At 56.8% G+C, this 19,817-nt stretch overlaps 1 protein-coding gene across 1 annotated transcript in view; it reads left to right on the forward strand.

Moving 5' to 3' along the window:
- The first annotated feature begins 9,243 nt into the window (after positions 1–9,243).
- Zfpm1 (zinc finger protein, FOG family member 1) overlaps positions 9,244–19,817 on the forward strand; it is a 57,167-nt gene continuing 46,593 nt past the window's right edge. Inside the window, exon 1 of the mRNA XM_051168638.1 lies at positions 9,244–9,298. Within this exon, the coding sequence (XP_051024595.1) occupies positions 9,259–9,298 (40 nt within the window). The 5' untranslated portion in view covers positions 9,244–9,258. The remainder of the gene's footprint in view (positions 9,299–19,817) is intronic.

Consider the following 19,817-nt stretch of genomic DNA (forward strand, 5'->3'; position numbering starts at 1 on the left):
AAGAGGGCATCAGATCTCATTACAGATGGTTGTGAGCCACCATGTGGTTGCTGGGAATTGAACTCAGGACCTCTGAAAGAGCAGTCAGTGCTCTTAACCTCTGAGCCATCTCTCCAGCCCAAGGCTCAATTTTCTTAACCAATATATTTTATTAACAACTTAGTGACCGAGCATACGTCACTTATAACCCGACTAACCAAAACAATAGGAAATGAGGATTAATGTACATAATAACAAAACTGTAAGGATATCAGTTCTGAGGAACGATTCGCCGGGCGGGAGCCGCAGGATTTCTTCTGCTGGAACCTGGGGTAACCAGAACCCAGAACCTCAGCAGGAGCTGGAGCCCCGAAGCCTTCCCTCGATCCGTTCTCTCTAGGAGCATCTTCAAGTGCAGCGACGAACAGCCAAAACTATCCCAAGTCTCCAAAAAGAGCCGCCTCTAGGTCTGGCTTATTTATATACCTCCTCCCAGAGTCTGTTCACGGGATCTTTTCAGCTGGCAACAGTCAAGCTCCGGCACAAGGTGGTCGGTCTCCTAGTGGATTAACATCACCTGTTCTCTCACGAGACTGGTCCAATCCCTCACTTGGAATCCTAAAAAACAGGTTTATCTCTCCTTCAGGAGGGGGCAGTCAGATGCTAGGCGCCCATGGCTGGGTTCCTTATAGTACTTCCATGAGGCATTGAGGCTTATAGATCCCAGAGGCCACAGAAAATGGACACCTGGCCATGCTATACAGCCAGGCAGACGCAGGTGCAGCACGTAGACTTGTCTAACGTGCAACAGCTAAGGTGAGTGATCAGGATCTGCCTCAAGCCACAGTCCCCAGTCCCCAGGGGGTAGGACATCACAGTCAGGCAGACACAAAGAGGCCCTCCCAGTTTGCAAGGGAACCCAAGGTCACAGGCCACTTTCACACAGAACACTGTCTGCCTCCCTGGGTGTTGGCACGGCCTTAAGGGTAGAAGGTCAAGGCCTCTGGTCTCCAGCCCTATAGAGGCAGGGAGAAGTGGCAGGAGTAGTCCACCTATGCCCAGAGTTTGCCTGGGAATGGATAAACAGCACCTCAGTCTCCGTTGTCCAAGACCCACAGTGCTGTTTCAGGGGCCCCAGGAAGAGAGCATCTGATTCTGCCACAGTGATAACGGCAGGATCCGGCTGTTTCCTCTGGCCCTAAATGGACATCGTGCTCCACACACATCCTGCCACCCTGGGTTCCAGCAGCTTTCTCCTCAGCCCCAGGTCCAAGTGGAAGCTGGCTGGCACAGCATGTTTGGATCTCATGACCAAGCCTTGCACTTAAATGGGCTCTGTAAGATCTCAGAGAGGGGTCTGGGTGTGGTGGCGCACGTCTTTAATCCCAGCACTTGGGAGGCAGAGGCAGGTGGATCGCTGTGAGTTCAAGGCCAGCCTGGTCTACAAAGTGAGTCCAGGACAGCCAAGGCTACACAGAGAAACCCTGTCTCAGAAAACAAAACAAAAAAAATCTCAGAGAGGAAATGGTGTTTGCGAGGCTCTGGGCTTGCTCCTGTGACCAGCACTCACTGCTAAGAGAAGGCAGATGAAACAGCTGAGGTGGTCCCCACTGCTCTGTCCTCCTCCTACAGGTCTCAGAGTGACCACGGTCCAGCAGGCCAGGATGGGCCCCTCCCATGGTGTGGAACAGGACATAAGAAAAAGGGCATCCCTGCTCCCCTATGGAGAATGGGGGAAGGGTGGCTCACAGCAGCTGCAGGCCCAGAGTAGTTCTGAGACCCAGCCAAGTGATGCTGGTCCTCTTGTTCCAACACTATTATGCTGCGTGAGGGTGATTGGGGCTAGCTTTGCTCTTGAGGTCCTGTTCCAAACAGACTGTTAACTGCTTCCCCCAGGACAGCTATGGGTGCCAGCAACCCTCCTTCCCTCTATTGGAGCACAGCTGAGGCTTGGCAGAGCCCTGGGGACGCAGGGACTCTGGCCATGCCTGCAGCCACCCAGAGAATCTTGGCTCTCATTTGCACCAAGGGCTGCTCAAAGGACTCCATGACTGCACCCTGGACACATGCTCCAGTGTGAAGCTGTCTCTCTGAAGGGCCTTTCTGGCCCCTAGCAACGGGCTATCTTTCAACCTGGCATATTGGGAGGCGGGGTCCTGTCTTCTGCTTGAAAATAGCAGTTTGTTCCCCCAACATCTTGTCAGAAGCCACTATGGGAGTCTCACCACAAGAATATCCAACCTGGCTGTCGTAGCTGACCGTGACCTGAGTTCCTTGGCACCTTGTATCCCATAGGCTGCCATGCTTAGAGTATGGCTGATGGCCCTGGATGTACAGCCTTCATCTGCAGCTGTTCCCACAGCTGGCGCTGAGTACCCCACCCACACATGCTACTCCCTGTGACCATCACCCAGCTCAGTCAGAGCTGAATGCAGGATTCAACATGGGTGCTGGTTCTGGGTGCTGGCTGGCTGAGCAGGTCCTGCTTCTGCGCCACTGGACCCTTCCCCCACTAACTCCCTTCCCCCCTCCCTCCCCGCCCTACTCCAGCAGCTATAGTAAGCTGAGGTGGCTGAATGCCTAAGGATTGCTTCCTAGTAACACCTGCCTCAGGCCAGTCCACTGCCCAAGGGTTTAACAACCAGGTATGCCTGGCGCATGTCCTCGCTGACTTCCCATTGGCTGAAGCTGGTCTTGTGGCCAGAATGCAGGCGGTCCTAAGAGGACTGAGTTGAGGGCTGGGAGGTGTGGCCTACTCAGCCTGCCCCCTCCCTCCCCCCAAATATCCGGCTCCCTCCCTTACCTCCCAGTCTCTATACTAGTCATTTTATCACTGCCTTCCCCTAGCCACAGCTACAGTGAGGAAAGCCTGTGAGTCAGCTTTGAGTTGCTACAACACCATACCTGAGGCAACCATGCAGATAGAGACTCACAATTAGCTCATAGCTCTGGAGACTCAGGGCAGGCAAGCACCTGCATCCACCCATTTCTGGAGGGTAATGGGTGAGGGGGCATCCATGGCAAGAGATCATAGGAGAAACAAAACTCACATGTTAATTAGGAGCAGAGAGAGACCCGGAAGGGATAGGGATTCCCTGTTCTTTTGAGCACACATCCCAGGGACCACAGGGCCTCTACTGGACCACAACTTGGAAAGGTCTCTATACCTCCAAACATTGCCGTGTGAGGGGGGAAACCTTCGAACATAAGCATTAGGGGGAGACAGCATCCCAGCACCCCCATGACATCCCCCAGCTATAGTGTTCCCTACTTGGCTTCCCCAAAGGACACAGCTCCCTTTGGTGTATTCTACACCCACCCACTGCATTTAACCTTCTGGGGCTGTCCACAACCGTTGCCATGTTACCGTCTTTCAGGGCTCTCCTCTGCCACCTTCTGCATCTGACTTTCCCATGTGGTCCACACCACCCATTTTTTTCCATCTATTCCCGCCCTCTTTCTCTAACCTGCATCCCAGTGTCAGGGATGTCTAAGGTTGTCACGGCTTAATCTCAGTACCTCATCTTGTCCCATCACCTTTTGTGGAGAAGGAGGGAAAGAAAGAACGGAGGTGCCATGGAAGCGGGGAGGGTATGAGAGGAAGGAGGGGTGAAGCAGACGAGGTAGTGGTGAATGTGCAGAAGGAAGCAGGTCCTGCTGGTGACGTGTTCTCCTGACCTTGAGCTCAGACACAGGCGATGTCCAGGGATGGGTGTATTTCTGCCCGCACCCCTTAGAAGTCACATGACAAGTGGCGTGGAGGGTGGGTCTTGGCTTATGTTCACAGTACCCAATGACAGCATTGAGGCACAAGTTTGTGGTCCCTGCCTGTCAGGTGGCGTGGCTTGTTAGAGACCTTGGCTGTGTACATGACCCTGGAGGCCGAGTGGGAGGGCTTATCCAGCTGGTCCAAGTCAGCTTTTTCTCCTGATGCTGTTTTCTGGCCTCTGTAGTGGCCAAGAACAGGAACAAGGCCTGCCTAAGCCCTCTCCCCAGAGCTAGTCAAAGCCAGGAATAAGCTGCCAGAAGCCCACACAACCCAGCCAGCCAGCTGGCCAGATGGGGGAGCCAGCACTACTAGGCCTGTCTCTTTCAGTGGCCTCCCTATTCCTAACTTAATTTATTTTGACATCCTGGCTGCCATTTGACCTCTTCAGGGCATCACGTGGTGTTTAAAACTCATTATCCTCCATTGAAACAGGAAGTTAATTAAACCCTTCACAGAGCTGGCGCTGACATATGTCAGGATGGGCCCTTGGCACGGCTGCTGGGTGTCTCCAGGGCCCAGGATGACTGGCAGTAGAGGAAGAGAGGCCTGTTCCAGGCAAGGGACAGGGGAAAGGCCTGGGGCTCTCCCCCAAAACAGCATTCAACATCCATTCTAAGGCCGAGCGTGGACATTTCCCAGGGGGAATCCAGCTCTACCCTTACCTGCTGTGCAGCTCCAGGCATGTGACGTCACCTCTCTGACCCTACATCTATCCCCCTGGCAAATGGTAATTTCATCAGTTACTCCTTCAGAAGGCTGTTCTGATAAATGCGTGGACAAGGCAGTGAGTGCTCGGCATGGAGGCTGGTACAGTGTGATGCCTCCGGGACACACCCTCCTTGTCAGTGCTAGTGAGAGTGACTAAAGCCTAGTGCTGAAGGGCTGTGTGCAGCTTCCTTACTAACTGGAGAGGAGAAGAACAGGGAAGGATGCCCTCAGGAGAGGTGAGAAGGGCGGGGCCAGGCAATGGGAGGGAAGGGTGTCCACAGGACCCAGACAACTAATGCAAAGGCCCTGTGGCTACGGGCCTTTGGACCCGTTCAGAAGTTAAGGCAGGGCAAAACCAAAAACCAAACCAAAACAAAACAAAAAAATGGGGTCTCACTCCAGGCAATCCTTGAGCTCATGGCAATGCTCCTGCCTCGGCCTCCCTAGAAATGAGATTAGAATGGGGCACCACATTCAGCTTAAGACAAGCATGTGTGCAGTTAGCATCATGGCTCTCGGGAAGGGCCCTGTGGCTTCTGGCCTCTAATGGGGATATGAGTGGAGCTGGGGACAGCGGTCAGGATGATAAGTAAAGGAAGCCTAGAGGAGACGGGGAGACCACCAAGACAGAGAGAATCTGAGCCACCGCGAGTTGAAGCCACTGAGATGGGATGACTGTAGTAGCAGTTGGGGCTTGAAAGGGACAGAGAAGCCAGTGCAAACTGTCATCCTGTAGCAGCGGTGACCTCTGGCCCAAGGCCTATTCCCCACATCTATTTTGGCCTCACATAGTGATAGCTGCATGCTCACCCCTCCCAGCTTCTGTGTCAGCACGTCTCCCATTACTCTAGCCTGAGCATCCTCTTTGTCTTTGTCCTTCAAGGTCTAGCGTACGTTTCTAAAACACACTTGGAGTCTCTTGGTTATAGTCCAAAAGCCAGTGCAGGGGTGAATCATCACAGAACCCACCAGGTTAGAGGAGCCAGCCATGGGGCAGAGGAACTGGCAGGACAGGCTATAAACCTAGAGCCCCCAGGGCTGGGGGAGGGCGACTGAGGTCTGAGGAGCCCTGGGCAATTGTAACCCACTTCCACCACCAGCTGCCAAGGAGGAATCCAAACCCCTGCCCAGGGTCCTCCCCCCCCCCCCCCCCCCCCCCGCCCAGAACAACAGGAGAGGACCCAAGGCAACTGGACCTGTGTCCAGCCCAAAATTCAGCAGAGGACTCTGGGTTGCTTCCTAGGGCCACATCCCAGCTGTCTGTCTCTTGAGCCAGGTTCTCAGAAGGCTCTGGGCCTGTCAGCCTCAGTTTCTGCATCCCTGACATCCCTGGGCCATCACCAGAGCGACAGCTTTGTATGTCCTAGGCACACTCTGCTGCCTTCTGCCTGACAGACGCCTCATCCACCATGCCAGCCAAGACAACCCTGAAGGGGGCTCAGAAAGTGATGCAGTGGCAAAGCCTTCACCCATCCCGTGTGCCCAGAGTGGGTGCTGGCACCCTTGGCACCTCTCAGCAAAACTGAGGACCTGCCACTAATTCTCGGGTCCCAGGGAGAGCAGGAGCCCCTACAACCACGGCAGGGCTTCCCTGCTCTGGACACAGAATTGATTACCAGGCCCTTGACTGAAGCAATCCTGTTTCCCTGCTGGCTCTGGCCATGAACTCGCCACTCCCAGTAGACACTCAGAGGTGGGGGAAATTGGGGCCCACAGTGGGAGCCTGTGGAAGATAAAGGGGAGGAAGGCAATCAGGAAGCTGCAAGCCTAGACAGTGACAGGACTTCCTGCAAGGCACAGAATCCTGGAGGACACATGGCCCCTGCTGGGAGGCTGTATACTGTCACCATGCCAGGAGTCTTCACTTTTAAACAGGAGCCTCATATTTTCAGTTTTGCTCCAGGCCCCACAAATGATGCAGCTCGTCCTGGTTGGCAGGCTCTGTGTTGCTGGGTGAGATAAGTCCGTCCTTCTGTCCCAGCCTGGACTCTGTATACATAGCATCATACAAGTAAATCAGGTCAGGCAAAGAAGGGCCCAGAGAGATTCCATCTCACTCTCCTGCATCCCAGCAGACATTACTAATCAAAAAACAACAATTTTCTCTCATGACTCTCAGAGTCCCACTAAACACAGATCTTACCCAGCACCTCCAGCCTAGGGGCTACTCTCTTAGTACCCAGCTTCTCACCCCTACCCTACATGCCAGCCTCTAGGTACCCCCCCAGGACTCCCAACTCCTAATCCCTGGCCTATAAAGCACCCTTACCTTGAGAAGATGCAGTGTCCAAGGAAACAGACAAGAGATATGCCTTGTCCAGTGTTATATAAACATCTTGGGCCCCTAGACCAAGGAGACCCAGCACATTTTTGGAGTTCCCAGCTATAGGACAGCTCCTCTGGGAAGAGCTGGGAAGCTGGGCAACCTTGTGCAAATCTTTGGATCCTGGCCTTGGTATTCCCGTATGGCCAACACAGAAGGGGCAGCACCCTGTCCCACTAAACCAGTCCTGCACAGGGGGCCTACACTGGTTGAAAATGGTGGCAGGAAAGAGGCAGCCACTCTCTCTTCTTTGCAAGGACCTCAGTAACAGAAGCTGAAAGGAAAGCAGGTCTCACACCCAGAACACCTGGTACCTGGCAGCTGGCAAACTTCCAAGGGGACATGGATGGTGACAGTTGTACCAGCTGAAAACTGTCTACCAGGTAGGTGGGGGCCAGGTGTGTCCTCTCTGTGGAGACCTTTCTGTTCCCCTGTGTGCCATGAAGAAGGGCAGTAGACACCAGTGTCAACCTTTTGGATGAAGACACCCCCGCCCCCAGCTGTGTGGTCTTCAGCATGGCCCGTTTCAATATCCTCAAAGAGCAAGAGGTACCTTCCTGACCCAGGTCTGGAGCACTCTGCAAACCTGTCTGCTTGAGCTGAGAGAACGGGAAAGCTGGGGGTGTTGGGGGAGCACCTCCTTGGCAGATGTCCCCTGTCGCCTTCGCTGCAGTTAAGCAAGAAGGCCAACTGACCTCTGGCTCCTTCCGGACTTCCGGGCAGGTCCGAGTTCAAGAGGGAAAAACTTGAGGTTCCCCACTACATTAGGCATAAGGCTGAACCACTTGAGGCCACAGCCATCAGAAGCTGCAGACAGATTACAGGGTTGCTGCTTCCAAAAGTCTCAGACTGAAGCCTCCTTCCGGATCAGAATCTCTGTCCCACTCCAAGCCCAGCACAGCGAATTCTGTGTCCAGGCCTCGGAATCCGGACCCCACTGCAGGCTTCCTGAGCCGCACAGCTGCAAAGGGTAGCACAGCTTACACCGTGGGGGCGGAGCTCTCGAGAGGAGGGGCAGGGCCGGACAGGCCAGGGACCTGGGCTGCTGAGCTGCTGGGCAGACCAGGTCTCCCAGTCCTAAAAAGGCCTGCGGACATAGCCTCAGGAAAAAGGAGCTAGCGAAGGAGGCTAGAGGTTTACCTAGATCGGAGGGTGGGAATGCGGGACAGGGCGAGGGGAGGCCTGGGGCCAGCCCGGAGGAGGTGAGGACTGGGCTGAGGATCCAGCACACTTGGTTGGGCAAGGCCGGGGTTGGGGGCGGGGAAGGACCAGGCTTGCGAGAAAGATTACAGGAAAGAGGCGGAGCCAGAGAGAGGGGCGGGGCTGCGAGGCGGGGCGAGGGTAAGAAAGGACGAGACGTGGGCTGAGCCAGCGCTGGGAAGACCGGACTGTGGGCGGGGCCAGCACAGGGCGGCCGGGAATACAGGGGCGGGGCCCGTGGGAAGGAGGAGCAAGGGGCGGGGTCGTCGTGAGGACCGCTGAGGCTGTATTCTAGAAGGATGAGCTGAGGGGCGGAGTCAACATGAGAAGTGTAGCTGAGGGACAGGATCAATGTGAAGAGGTCAGAATGAGGGACAGGGTCAATGTGAGGAGGACGGCCTGAGGGGCGGGATCGATATGAGCTGAATGGCTGAGGGGCAAGAGCAATGTGAGGACGAATCAGAGGCAGGGACCATGTGGGGAGGACGACTGATAGGCGGGGTCAGTGTGATATGGTGGCGGAGGGACAGGGTCAGTGTGAGTTGGTGGGCTGGGCTGGGCTGGGCTGGGCTGGGGGGCGGGGTCAACTTGAGGAGGACGGGCTGAGGGGCGGGGTCAACTTGAGGAGGACGGGCTGAGGGGCGGGGTCAACTTGAGGAGGACCGGCTGAGGGGCGGGATCAATGTGAGGCGGATAGGCTGAGGGGCGGGATGGGATGCGAAAGGAATCGACTGGGGGGCGGGGCTAACGTGAGGAGGACGGAAGAGGGGTGGAGCCCGCGCCGGGAAAGAAGGTCAGGCAGAGGCTGGTGAGTACGCGGAAGGCCCAGCAAGCCGAGAAGGGATGAGCAATAGTTTGGGGCGGGACCAGCGGGAAGGGGGCGGGGCCAGCCGCCAGCTACGCGAAAGCCCCGCCCTCCAGGCCAGCCTGCCGGGAGCGCCCTGGCGGCAGCCGCCCGATCGCCGCTCACGGATTGCAGGTTCCATTGAGAAAAGCTGAGCGGCGGCGGCGGCGACTGCGCCGGAGCAGAGAAGCCGCCACCAGCCCGCCGCCCGCCGGGCACACCGTGCGCCCGAGCGCAGGGCCGTGGCCTCGGACCTCCGCGGCGGCGCCGGCGGCCCACGCGCGGCGCGGCGGGCTGGGGGCGCGGGCCGAGGCAGCCGTGGAGCCCACCGGCCGGGGGCATGAGCCGCCCCGCCGCCCCGCCGCGCCCCTGCCGCCCGCCGCTGCCCGCCAGGGGCTAGAGGCGGCCGCCGCGAGGGCGCGCGGCGCCGGAGACATGTCCAGGAGGAAACAGAGCAATCCCCGGCAGATCAAGCGTGAGTCAAACTTTGCCCGCGGTGCCCGCCGGACCCCAGCTCGCGCTAGCCACCCTGCGCCGTCCCAGCGCGGCCAACCAGCCCCACTGCGCCCGCGACCTTCACCCCGCGCCGCGCCCCCCGCGCAGAGTGCCAAGCACGCCGTAATCTAATCTCTGCCGGCGGGCAGGGCCCCCGCGTCTCGGCTTGGGCACCCAGGGGGTCCGGGCTTCGGAGAGGGTGGTGGGTCCCGGGAGCCGGAAGGAGAGTGGCTGGGGGCGCGGCTCAGGCAGAGCCGGGCCACCTCGCGGCCTGCACCTCCCCCGCATCTCAGAGATGGTGCGGCGATAGGGCGGCCCCGATCTGGGCTCAGATAAAGTTTAAAATATTCCATTCTGCAAGTCCCATCCTGATAAGATCGCTCTGTCGGGACGGGCTGAAATTGTGATCTTATCTGGCGCGCTTGACTCTCCCAGGCTTTGTATCTAGAGGCAGAAGGAGAAAGACCTGAGAGTAAGGGGAACGCAGGGCTGCGGGGACCGGCCGGCGCCCACCGCAGCGCTTTGGCTGCAGAGCGGCATGGCTGCGGGGATAGGTGGTAGAGGCTGCTGCAACCAAGGCGCTCGGCACTGGCTGACCAAACCCCCTTATCCGCCTGGGCTTTGGAGTTTCGATCTGACCTCTGCCTGTTTGGGGACATGTGGAGGTCTGACCCACCAAACTGCCCCTAACAACGTTACGCGGGCAAATGGTGCCCTTGTGTGCCCATGGGCACCTCTTCTTCCACCCTCGCATCCGAGTGGCTATTCTGAACCAGCCAGGAACCTCAGGGACTCGAGCGTTGTTCCTCCGTACGTCCAAGTTTCTCGCACTTTCCCGAGGAGGGCAGGCCCTGTTGTCTTACCTCACCCATGCCCCCACAATAAGAACCTCTTATGCTCCCTGGGCCCCCAGGTTGCGGGGGCCACTTGGCTGCACTAGAAGCGAGTAAGCACACAGGAAGAGCTCCTCCCCACGCCACACCAATAATAACTTCGCGCCTCTCCCGACAGGGCGCGGGGCTTCCTCCCTGGAGCTTCCCCTGGCGGGAGGGACAGGTCATCTGGGCTGCCCACAAGGTGACGGGGAGGGGGGTAGTGTGCATCCGGCTTCCCAGCTCCAGACGCCTGAGCTGCCTCCTCTACTTACGTGACAACTGCCACCAGGACCCAATGTGCGTTTTAGCTTGGAAAAGTGTCCCTCCTACTGAAGTCTCAAGGAGAGGGGCACGAGGCAGGAATCTGGGTTCTGGTAACCCGACTCCCCAAATGCGAGCCGGACCTGTTTTCCGAAAGTCGCCTTCTAATCATGTCAACTCAAGTATTAAAGCCACCCACAGGTCCCGATCTGTGCTGGTTCTCTGGTTTCTTTTTCCCCTCCTCCCCTGTGCGCCTCTGCCGGGTTCTGTTCTCGCGTGTGTGTGTGAGTGTGTGCGTGAGCGTGTGTGTGTGTGTGTGTTTCAGCTTGATGAGAAATTCAGATAGCTAGGGCAGAGAGATCTCAGGTTGGGAACGGATCGCTAGCACTGATAAGCCCGCGGGAGCCCAGCAGAGACCAGCCCACTTGGGTCAGCAAAACCCCGCACTCTGAGAACCAGGACCCGGACTGTGCAGGAGAGCCCCTCCGACCCCCTCACAGTGCCCCATGACTTGAGCAGAGGAGGAGAGCAGGCCTGGGGGGGTGGGGGGGCGGGCCCCTGAGTCCTCCCTGCAACTCGTGGCCTGGGCTCCTCCTCCCCCTTGCAGATCTAAACGCGTTAAGATGTGAAGGTTGATTGTCACCAAGCGGAGGCGCCGGCCCGCCCGCTCTCAGCCCAAGGCCGTGCGTGAGGCCCTCACAGCTGTGCGCCTGCTGCCCTGCCCTCACCTGTGGCGGGTCTCAGGGTAAGAAGGGGAAGCAGGCTGAGCTCTAGGGGCCGACGCCCTCCACGCCCCCACCAAAGCTGGGTTGCAGCTGCCCGCGCCTCTGTGCGCCTTTTGTTCTGCGCAAAGATAGATGTGCCGTGCTGATAACGCTTGCAACCGATGGCGGCCGCGATAGCGTCTGCGTTTATTAACTTCAAACGTGGGAGAAGGGGGAGGGTGAGTCAGGAGCGCGGCCTTAGCCGGCCAGATGGCTACCATGATAGGCCAGGCCCCTGGAGGGGGCGAGGGGCAGGGTGTAGCACCGGACCCCCGGTGCCCCGGCCCGCCAGCTTTCCTCCCGCCTAGTCGATGTAAGCTCTGATAAGTGGGGGCCTAAGCGTGGGCCAGTCCGCCCAATGGCGATTGCCAAGAGTGATAAGAGGCCTTATCTAAGGCCACCAGGCCCCGCCGGGTTCGAGGCAACAGCAGTGTGGGGGCGTCCGGCAGCAGCAGGGGGCCCGGGCAGCCTAAGAGGTAACAACAGGGGGAGGGGTCCTTCTGGGACACTTTCCCCAAACACAGCTAATTGGCAAGAAGTTGATCTTCCCCCTGCGGCCAGTGGTACAGTCCATCAAAATGAAAGAAAACTGACTAAGTGCTGCCTGAGGGAAGGGAAGAGGACGCCCGCCCCTCATTCCAATTAGGTGGCACTCCGAGGCCAGGGGCGGTTTGTCACCTGCTAAGGGTGGTTTCCCCTGATCTTGCTGGGTTGTTCTTAGTTCCTGGCAACCCTTAGGTGTTACCCGTGTGGAGTTTTATTGAAGGAAATCTCGAGGTGCTTTCCACCGACTGCCTGCAGGTCCACATTGGAAGAGATCTGTATAGATCTGCCTGCGCAGACAAGTGGTTATTGAGAGCTCATTGTGAGTTGTGTGCAGTGGAGTGTTTATTGTGCTCCTGCTGTGTGCAGTTCTGTATTTAGTGAGTGCCTGCTGTGTGCTCTACCCACAATATGAGCAAAGGAGCAGAAGAGGAGGCACAGGCAGGTGAGAGTCAGGGGTCACTTCCCACTTCTCAGGAGCTGCCCTCTAGACCATCAGGAATAGCCAGCCATGGTTGCACTTCCACTGCTGGTAACCTGGCCTCAGTTTCCTGCTTTGGAAAATTGGGCTCTTTGGGAATGTGATGTCAAAGACAAGGTGCCAGTGAGAACCAAGTCAGGAAGGTTCTAGCATGCAGGGCTGGCCTCAGTTTCCCTCTCTGAATTAAGCACTCAGGACTACAGGGAGTCCCAGGTCAGGCAGGAGTTAGTCATCCCAGAAGCTAAAAGACCTAAATCGCTGGGCACAGGCTTGGAGGAGGAGTCTAGGGCTCGCTGTCCCACCTGGTGCAGCTGCCCTGTGTCTGAGGAAGTGTTTTCACACATTCTTACAGTTCAGTTAAGCAAATTATTGGTAGCCACAAGATGACTAATTCACTCCAAGCTCAGAAGCCATCTGCTAGCTCCCTCTAACACCTCACACCCGCCCACAGGGCCAATGGTGCAGACAGCAGGGACAGCCCCATTCCTGGGAGAGCCGGGGTGAAGACCCAATAGCAGCTAGGTAGTTTTAGCTACACTGTATGGACCTAGAAGGGACAGTCTACACAGAGCGTTTCCACTCCCCTTTGTAAGTATAGGGGGGCAGAGGGGTCCTGCAAGGGTTTTGGTGGCCCATGGCACCCCCTGGAGATTCCCTCTGCCTCTGTGTCAGCGCTTTGTGACAGTGTCTGCCATCTAGAACTTAGTGTGAGCAAGAGACTAAACACTGCTCCCTCAGCTGGGCGGTGGTGGCACACACCTTTAATCTCAGCACTTGGGAGGCAGAGGCAGGCAGATCGCTGTGAGTTCGAGGCTAGCCTGGTCTACAAAGCAAGTCTAGGACAGTCAAGGCTACACAGAGAAATTCTGTCTCGAAAAACAAAAAACAAAAACAAAACAAAACAAACAAACAAACAAAAAAAAAAACCTGCTCCCCGGAGCCTTGATCCTGCTGTCCCAAGTCCTGACCTGGTCCTTGGTCCTGCCGTACTAGAGCGCAAGCACGGAGCCTATACAGAGAGCACAAGGCAGGAGGCACTCTGTGGTAAACCCTTTCTTGACTCTCTGGAGCCGAAATGAAATCTCCAGTGTCCTCTGGGCCTTCTGATCCCACCTGCTAGTGGCTTTCCCACCTTCCTGGAGCCCGAGGGGACAATAGATGGACCGTACGGGCAAAGACAGCAGCATCACTGGTCATGGATGACAGCCAAGTACTCACCCTTTGCTGGCCCTGAATGAACCAGCGCAGGCCCCACGCTCCCATCATTGGCCCTGCAAGGGAAATGAATGAGTGCTAACAGATCAGCTTTGTGTCCCAGAAAGCAGTGAAGCCTAAAGTGGATGCTGCCCCTTGCTCTTGGGACCAGGAACCCCATCAGGGTATCTCACTACCCTCTGGCTTCTGTCTGCTCCCAGGCCCAGTCCTCAAGCTTTACATCTGAGCAGTGGGCCTATGGGAGGAGTGGAGGCCTCTGCGGTCCTCTCCCAGTGCCTCTTGCCATCCTAATGCTCATCTCTGAGATGCCTCAACTCAAGGCCAGCCCCTGGGGAAGCCTCATCTAGCCCTACCTACCCTGGCCTGAGCCTGGGACCCAGTCCCTCTGGTCCAGGCCCCTCCCCGGAGGTCACAGGAACCCAGTATGGCACCGATTTAAGTGGGTCAGTTGGGGAGAAAGGAGGAGGAATGTGATGCCATTAATTGTGCCCCTTATCTCCTGTTTCTATGCCAACCAGACGGTCCCGGGGCTTGACGGCTCGTGAATAATACTCCAGGCCGGCCTATCTGCCATCGACAGGCCTCACGGAGGCAGCTGTTGCCTCCCGATTGGTATCACAAAACCCATGGACTCAGCCCACATGGAGGTGCCTGGCCATACTCAGGTCATGGCTGGCTCCTGCCCACCTGCCCACCATCCCCCTGAGGCCACCTGGAGGTACTTATGGTCCCTGCTCCCATTTCTCAGATGGGGAAACTGAGGCCATAGCCACACATCGCCTTGCAGACCTTCTCTGGCTGAAGGTGTGGCAGAGTGAGGGACAGCAGCACCTTCAGGAATCCTGTCAAACACACCCCACCCCCTCTGATCTGTCAGGCCATGTGATCTTGGCAAGACCCATCCCTTTGTGGCTCATCAAGTGTCCTTAGTGGGGGAGCCAGTCCATACGTAAGAGCTCAACTGCCTGCAGGCTACAGGTGCATGTGGCCCCTCAGTGGAGTAGGGGCAGCTTGTACTCCAGGAGAGACATGGAGAACTCCGTTCAGGCATCACCAGCCTCTGTGCTTTTACAGGGCTGCTCTGAGGCCCTGTCCCTCATACTCTGGGACAACTTTGCTGTCACTCAGCTCCTCAGGCTTCAGAAGAGGAGCCTGACTCCATCATGTCCCAGTTCTTGGGCCTACCAGAGCCAGATATTTGCTGGGAAGGGCTTATTGCACATAGGGCCGTGGGAGAGGCCAGTTATGAGAGCAGAAACCTTGCTTTTCCACCCACAGTGTGTGTGTGTGTGTGGGGGGGGTGATAGTACCTGTCTCCAAAAACAGCTGTGGTCCCTCCCCTACTGCCCCCTTCCCTTTCCTCCCCCACCCCCCTCGTTTCCTTCTCTTCCTAGTCAGGTCCGGTCTGTGGTTTCCAGCTTATCCAGGATGGGGCATCCCTGTCCCCAAGCTCCTTCCCGTGAGATCTCTCAGCATGTCACAAATAGGGCCCTCTGACTTTGGCCCACAGATGTAGGGTAGATGTGAGGTCCTGGTACTGTCATTGCTGGCCACCCTCTCCCTCCTGCGTGTCCCCACTGGTTTGCTAAGGGAGCCCTTGGGCTGTGCAGCCCTGGTGTGTTGCTTTGCCTTCTGTGAGCTAGTGATCCCTTGTCAGAGAGGACAAGAGTAGAACCTTCTGTGACCTTCCTTCACACACCTCTGTACTCTGTTGTGGTCTGGATCCAGGCAACCAAGTGGAACCCTTGGATCTCCCAGGATAGTGCCGGTTCTACAAAGAGCTGGTATCCTGGTGACGGAGAGAAGGCTTGGGCTGAATGGGGGAGCGGTGGGGGGGCATCAGCATGGGGGAGGCCAAGGAGCTGTCCACGGCATGTAGAGTTGCCTGAACAGAGCCCTCCATGTCTGAGCTAGAGCACAAGCCCTCGATGGGCTACCTCTACCCCACCACTTAGGTGGGAGTGGTATACAATAATTACTTAAGGAACAGCAGCCACTCAGAGTAGATTCAGTCAAAAAGACCCTTGGTGACGTGATTCCCATTACCTTTGAACTCTAGGCTACAAGCTAGCCTTTGCCTAGAGCCAGACAGCCAGAGCGGGGTTCCCCATGAAGAGCAGCAGCTCAGCCTGGCTTCTCAAGAAACCTGTGCGTAAGTGACCCCCACACACACCTCAGTTTCTACTTGCAGACCCTAATAAGAGCACCTCCTTGTTAGGGCCATAGGGGGAGCTTAGAGGTGCACACTGAAGTGCTGGGTGACGTGTTACCAGGTAGACACTGCCAGTCTTGCTGGCTTTTGATGTTGGCATATGCAGAAGCCTGGTGGCCTTTCCCCGGCCCTGTTATGGCTGAGAACATCAAGGCACCGCAGGGCCAACTGCCACAGAAGCCTGGTCTGTAGCCTGGGTGGAGAGTCTCTGAGCAGAAATCTGTAGCCCACAGGCTTAGCCCCACCATCTTGCGTGTCCCTGGATGGAGCCTGTCTGCAGGCTGACTTTTCCTTCCCTCCTCAGCAGCCCTCTGGGCAGGAATGTGACACTGGCCATAGGCAGAGTTGGCCAGACACAACAGCAGCCCCCCCCCCTGCACACACCTCAAGTACCCCTTGTTCCTTGCCTGCTCCAACTCACTGTGACCTCTAAGCCTCAGCTTTTCCATCTGGAGCGAGTGGTGGTTGCGATGTGGTATAGGCTGGTTCCTATTGCCTGGTCAAGGGCTGCAGCGGACCCTGGCGGCATCACCCACCACACTGAGTGTCCCTGGCTACACAGTACTCTCCCCACATGCCTAGGCATCTCTCTGGGACTTCCTTAGGTTGGACTTCTCCCTTTCACACAGAAGAAATGGAGGATTGGTGGGTCTTTGTTTGTTGTTTGTTTGTTTTCCCACAAGAGTTGGAATATCAGAGAGGCTGCCCCAGGGTCTCACAGGCATGCATGGTGCTCTCACTACGGAGATAGAGCCTGCCTGGCATGGTATGTGCAGTCCTGTCTGCTCCTACCGTAGGGTGGGTACACTATAGGCCTCTTGGGCCCTCATGTGTGTCTCAACGTACTGAGCCTGTTTCCCCGCTACACATAGCACTATGGGTGCCTACCTGGTGGGAGACAGGGATTAAAGAGGAGACATGGCCTCGAGAGCCAATGAGGAGGGAAAGGGGTCATTGTCCTCTTCTCTGTTGCTGATGAACAGCTCTCTGCAGTTCTGTCTGCCCGGAGACAGTTCCACCTTGCCAGTTTCATCTGACATCTGACTTTGAGCCTTACAGTTTTCCCATCTGCCCCTAGGCTTGCTTACACTACTAGCCTTAGCTGCCTACTCTCTCACCCTAGGAGGAAGGAAGCAGCCCAGGGCTAGAGGTCTCAGATCCTCTGTGCAGAATTGCATTGCTGTTCAGGGCCAAGGTACCTAGCCCCACCTTGCTGAACTGGCCCCTGGTGAGGGCCAGGGCCTGCAGCTACCCCTCCAGGACCCCTCTGGCTTCTGGCACCCGGAGATTTGTGATGGGAGAGGAGACTGAGGCTGAAAGCCCTGGGCACCACTGGTGTGGGTGACCTCATCCAGTCTTTCCAAACTCAGCTCAACTTCCAGGCGTCACCTCAAGCACATGCTAGTGTGTCCCAGCCCAGCTATGTTTCTGCTCCCTACCAGCCTGAACAGACCTGGGCTCGAGGCCCAGATGGGGAAACTAAGGCTTGGAAAGTTTGAAGATCAGATCAGGGGGAGAGCCACCATGTGGCTGTTTGGGGTTGGAGAGGACAATGGCCACTGATTGCTGCTGGGGTTGGGAGGCAAGCCCAGAGCCTGAGGCACTCAGGGTAGGTCTCCATCACAAACAGCTCTGGTCTCAACATTGCTCCCCACTGTGTGACTTTGGGCCAGGGTTTTAGCAAGGATCAGAGTTGCAGCAGACTGGCTTTAGGCAGTTTGCCTTTCCACTTCCCAGGCCACCACAGCACCTCCTGCCTTGGTCTCCCCTATTGAGTCCCACACCTAGCTTGACCCAAGCACAACTGCCCAGGGACAGGGGCATCCCCATACTCCCAAGGCAGAGCCTGGACAGTCCATCGGCACCAGGCCTTCACCTAGTTGGCCAGCCAAGCCCTCTCCTGGAGCAACCGCAACCTGGTCCTCCCTGCACTGTCTCCGGTCCGGCCTCCTCCGGCGCAGGTTTCAGCCCCTGTGATAACTCGGAAAGTTGAACTGGCCCCATTACTGCACTGCGATGGTTGGCAAGATACGGCCCGATAATGGAGGAGATACCCACGTCTCGGTGGCCAGCGGCCTGGGCTCTCGCCCATTAACATTCCCCACCAGCGATCCGCGCTATCTCCTCTCCTTCTACTCCTCCCGCAGATAAGAATGGAAATTCTGACTTCATAGCTCACTGATTAAAGTGTCTGGATTTCTTGATAATACACAGATAAATTATGTTTTTGAAAAGGAAGGTAGGGAGGAGGGTGGAAAGAAGGGGGCCCTAGAGGGGAGCCTGTGGCCAACTCTTAGGACATGGCCCTCCCAGCCTCTAGTCCAGGCTGGTAGCTACCAAATGTCCAGCTGCTGAAACTGCGGCCAGACCCAGTTAGGCCCAGCAGGCTCCATTCAGAGCAAACTGTGGTACAGAGACTCCTAAGCCATAGGGCCCAGTCTCTAGGACTGATGGCAGCCCCCTACCCCCACCCAGCGCATGCACGCACACACACGCACGCGCACACACGCACGCACGCGCGCGCGCACACCCCTCGGGCAGATCTCTGAACCAACATGGCCTTGTTTGCACAGCCGACATGGTGTCTCTGCAACCTCACCAGGCAGCTTTGCCTGTGTGCCCTGCTGCCCCACAGTGGTGCCTAGTTAGACCGTAGGTGGCTCAGTAAGTGTCAGTGTGTCCATGCAAAGCCACTCCTACCAGCTGTGGGGGCCCTGCAGCACTCAGAAGCCCAATGGGCTCCAGGCCTGTCCTTAGTCACCGTGCCTCCCGGCTCGGCCCAGCTGCCACTCGTGACAGGCAGCACCCAGATGGGACTCGGGTGCCATTGCAAGCTTGTCTGGATAAAGCTGCCTCCTTCAGCTGATCCGAGATCCTCGCTGATGGTGTGATGCGCCAAGATTAGGGCTGCGCCAGGCTAATCCTCCTGCTGAGGGACAGGTAAGGCAGCCATGGGGGAGTGAGGCACCTGCTGTGTGAGAAGAGAAACCAAGGTCTGTCAGCCCTTGGGGTGGTGGCTGGAGCCAAGCTGGCCACACTGGCAGAAAACCCTGCTGGGCCCAGGGCAGTGGGGGCACTCTGCTCTTTTCCCTGTCCTGTGTATACAAAAAGCATTCCTGAGAACTGCAACTCAAGAATCCCAGAGATGGGACGGCCTGAGGAGGGCAGGGACTTTCCTGTGTGGTCATGGGTCTCCCCAGGTATAATGACCCCAGTAACGGCCATGCTGAGGACAGCTGTCTTGACTGAGCTGTGTATACACTTGAGCTTATCCTGTCTGTGGCACCGAGTCCTCCCATTGTCCCTCATTTCTCTTCTAATGACTTAGGTCACACCACACAGGGCACTCTGACCCAAAGGCTCTATCCAGATCTGAGTGTCCCATCTACCTGGAGATTCTGGGGTATTTGCAGCTATACTCCCACTCCCCACCCCCACCCCCATGTTTATAAAGGGGCCTGATCCCTCCACCGCAGAGGGACGGTGTGGACACAGAGAGGGCAAATGCTCAGGGTTACCCAGCTCCATCCATGGATCAGTGCACACTGGCCTGGCTAGCCTTGAACTCAGAGACTCTCCTGTCTCTGCCTCCCAAGTGCTGGGGTTAAAGATGTGCGCCACCATGCCTGGCTAAACTGGTGTGTCTTTACTCTTGCTTATTGCTTGTAATTGTTCCATTTCCCCTCACAAAATAGGCTCCTTTGGTGAGAAAGTTGGTTTGAGGGGCTGGAGAGACAACTCGGTCAGTAGTAATGTGCTCTGCACACAGTGTGGGGACCCGAGTTCAGATCACTTAGGCCCTCATAGAAAGAAGCCAGATGTGGTAGTGTGTGCCTATAGTCTCATTTTGAGGATGCTGAGACATATTGCCTCTGGGCACTACTGTATCCCTCTTGCACAAACAGCTCCCACAGGAGTCCTTGCTGAGGTGTCAGGCTCAGGGTTTCTGACTACCGCCGCCTGGATGATTCTAGAAGGTTTGTCTTTGTCATCCTGGGTCATTATCCCGGCCACTAAGTTATACCTGGAGTGTCACAGGATTCACACACTGAGCCACCCAGCTCAGGGACATGAGAAGGGGATTAGGGTCCAGCCTGCTCTTCACCCTTCAAGTATCTCCCTGCTCTAAGCCTCAGTTTCCTTATCTG

This window comes from Acomys russatus, chromosome 26, assembly GCF_903995435.1.
Source record: "Acomys russatus chromosome 26, mAcoRus1.1, whole genome shotgun sequence".
NCBI classification, from domain to species: Eukaryota; Metazoa; Chordata; class Mammalia; order Rodentia; family Muridae; genus Acomys; species Acomys russatus.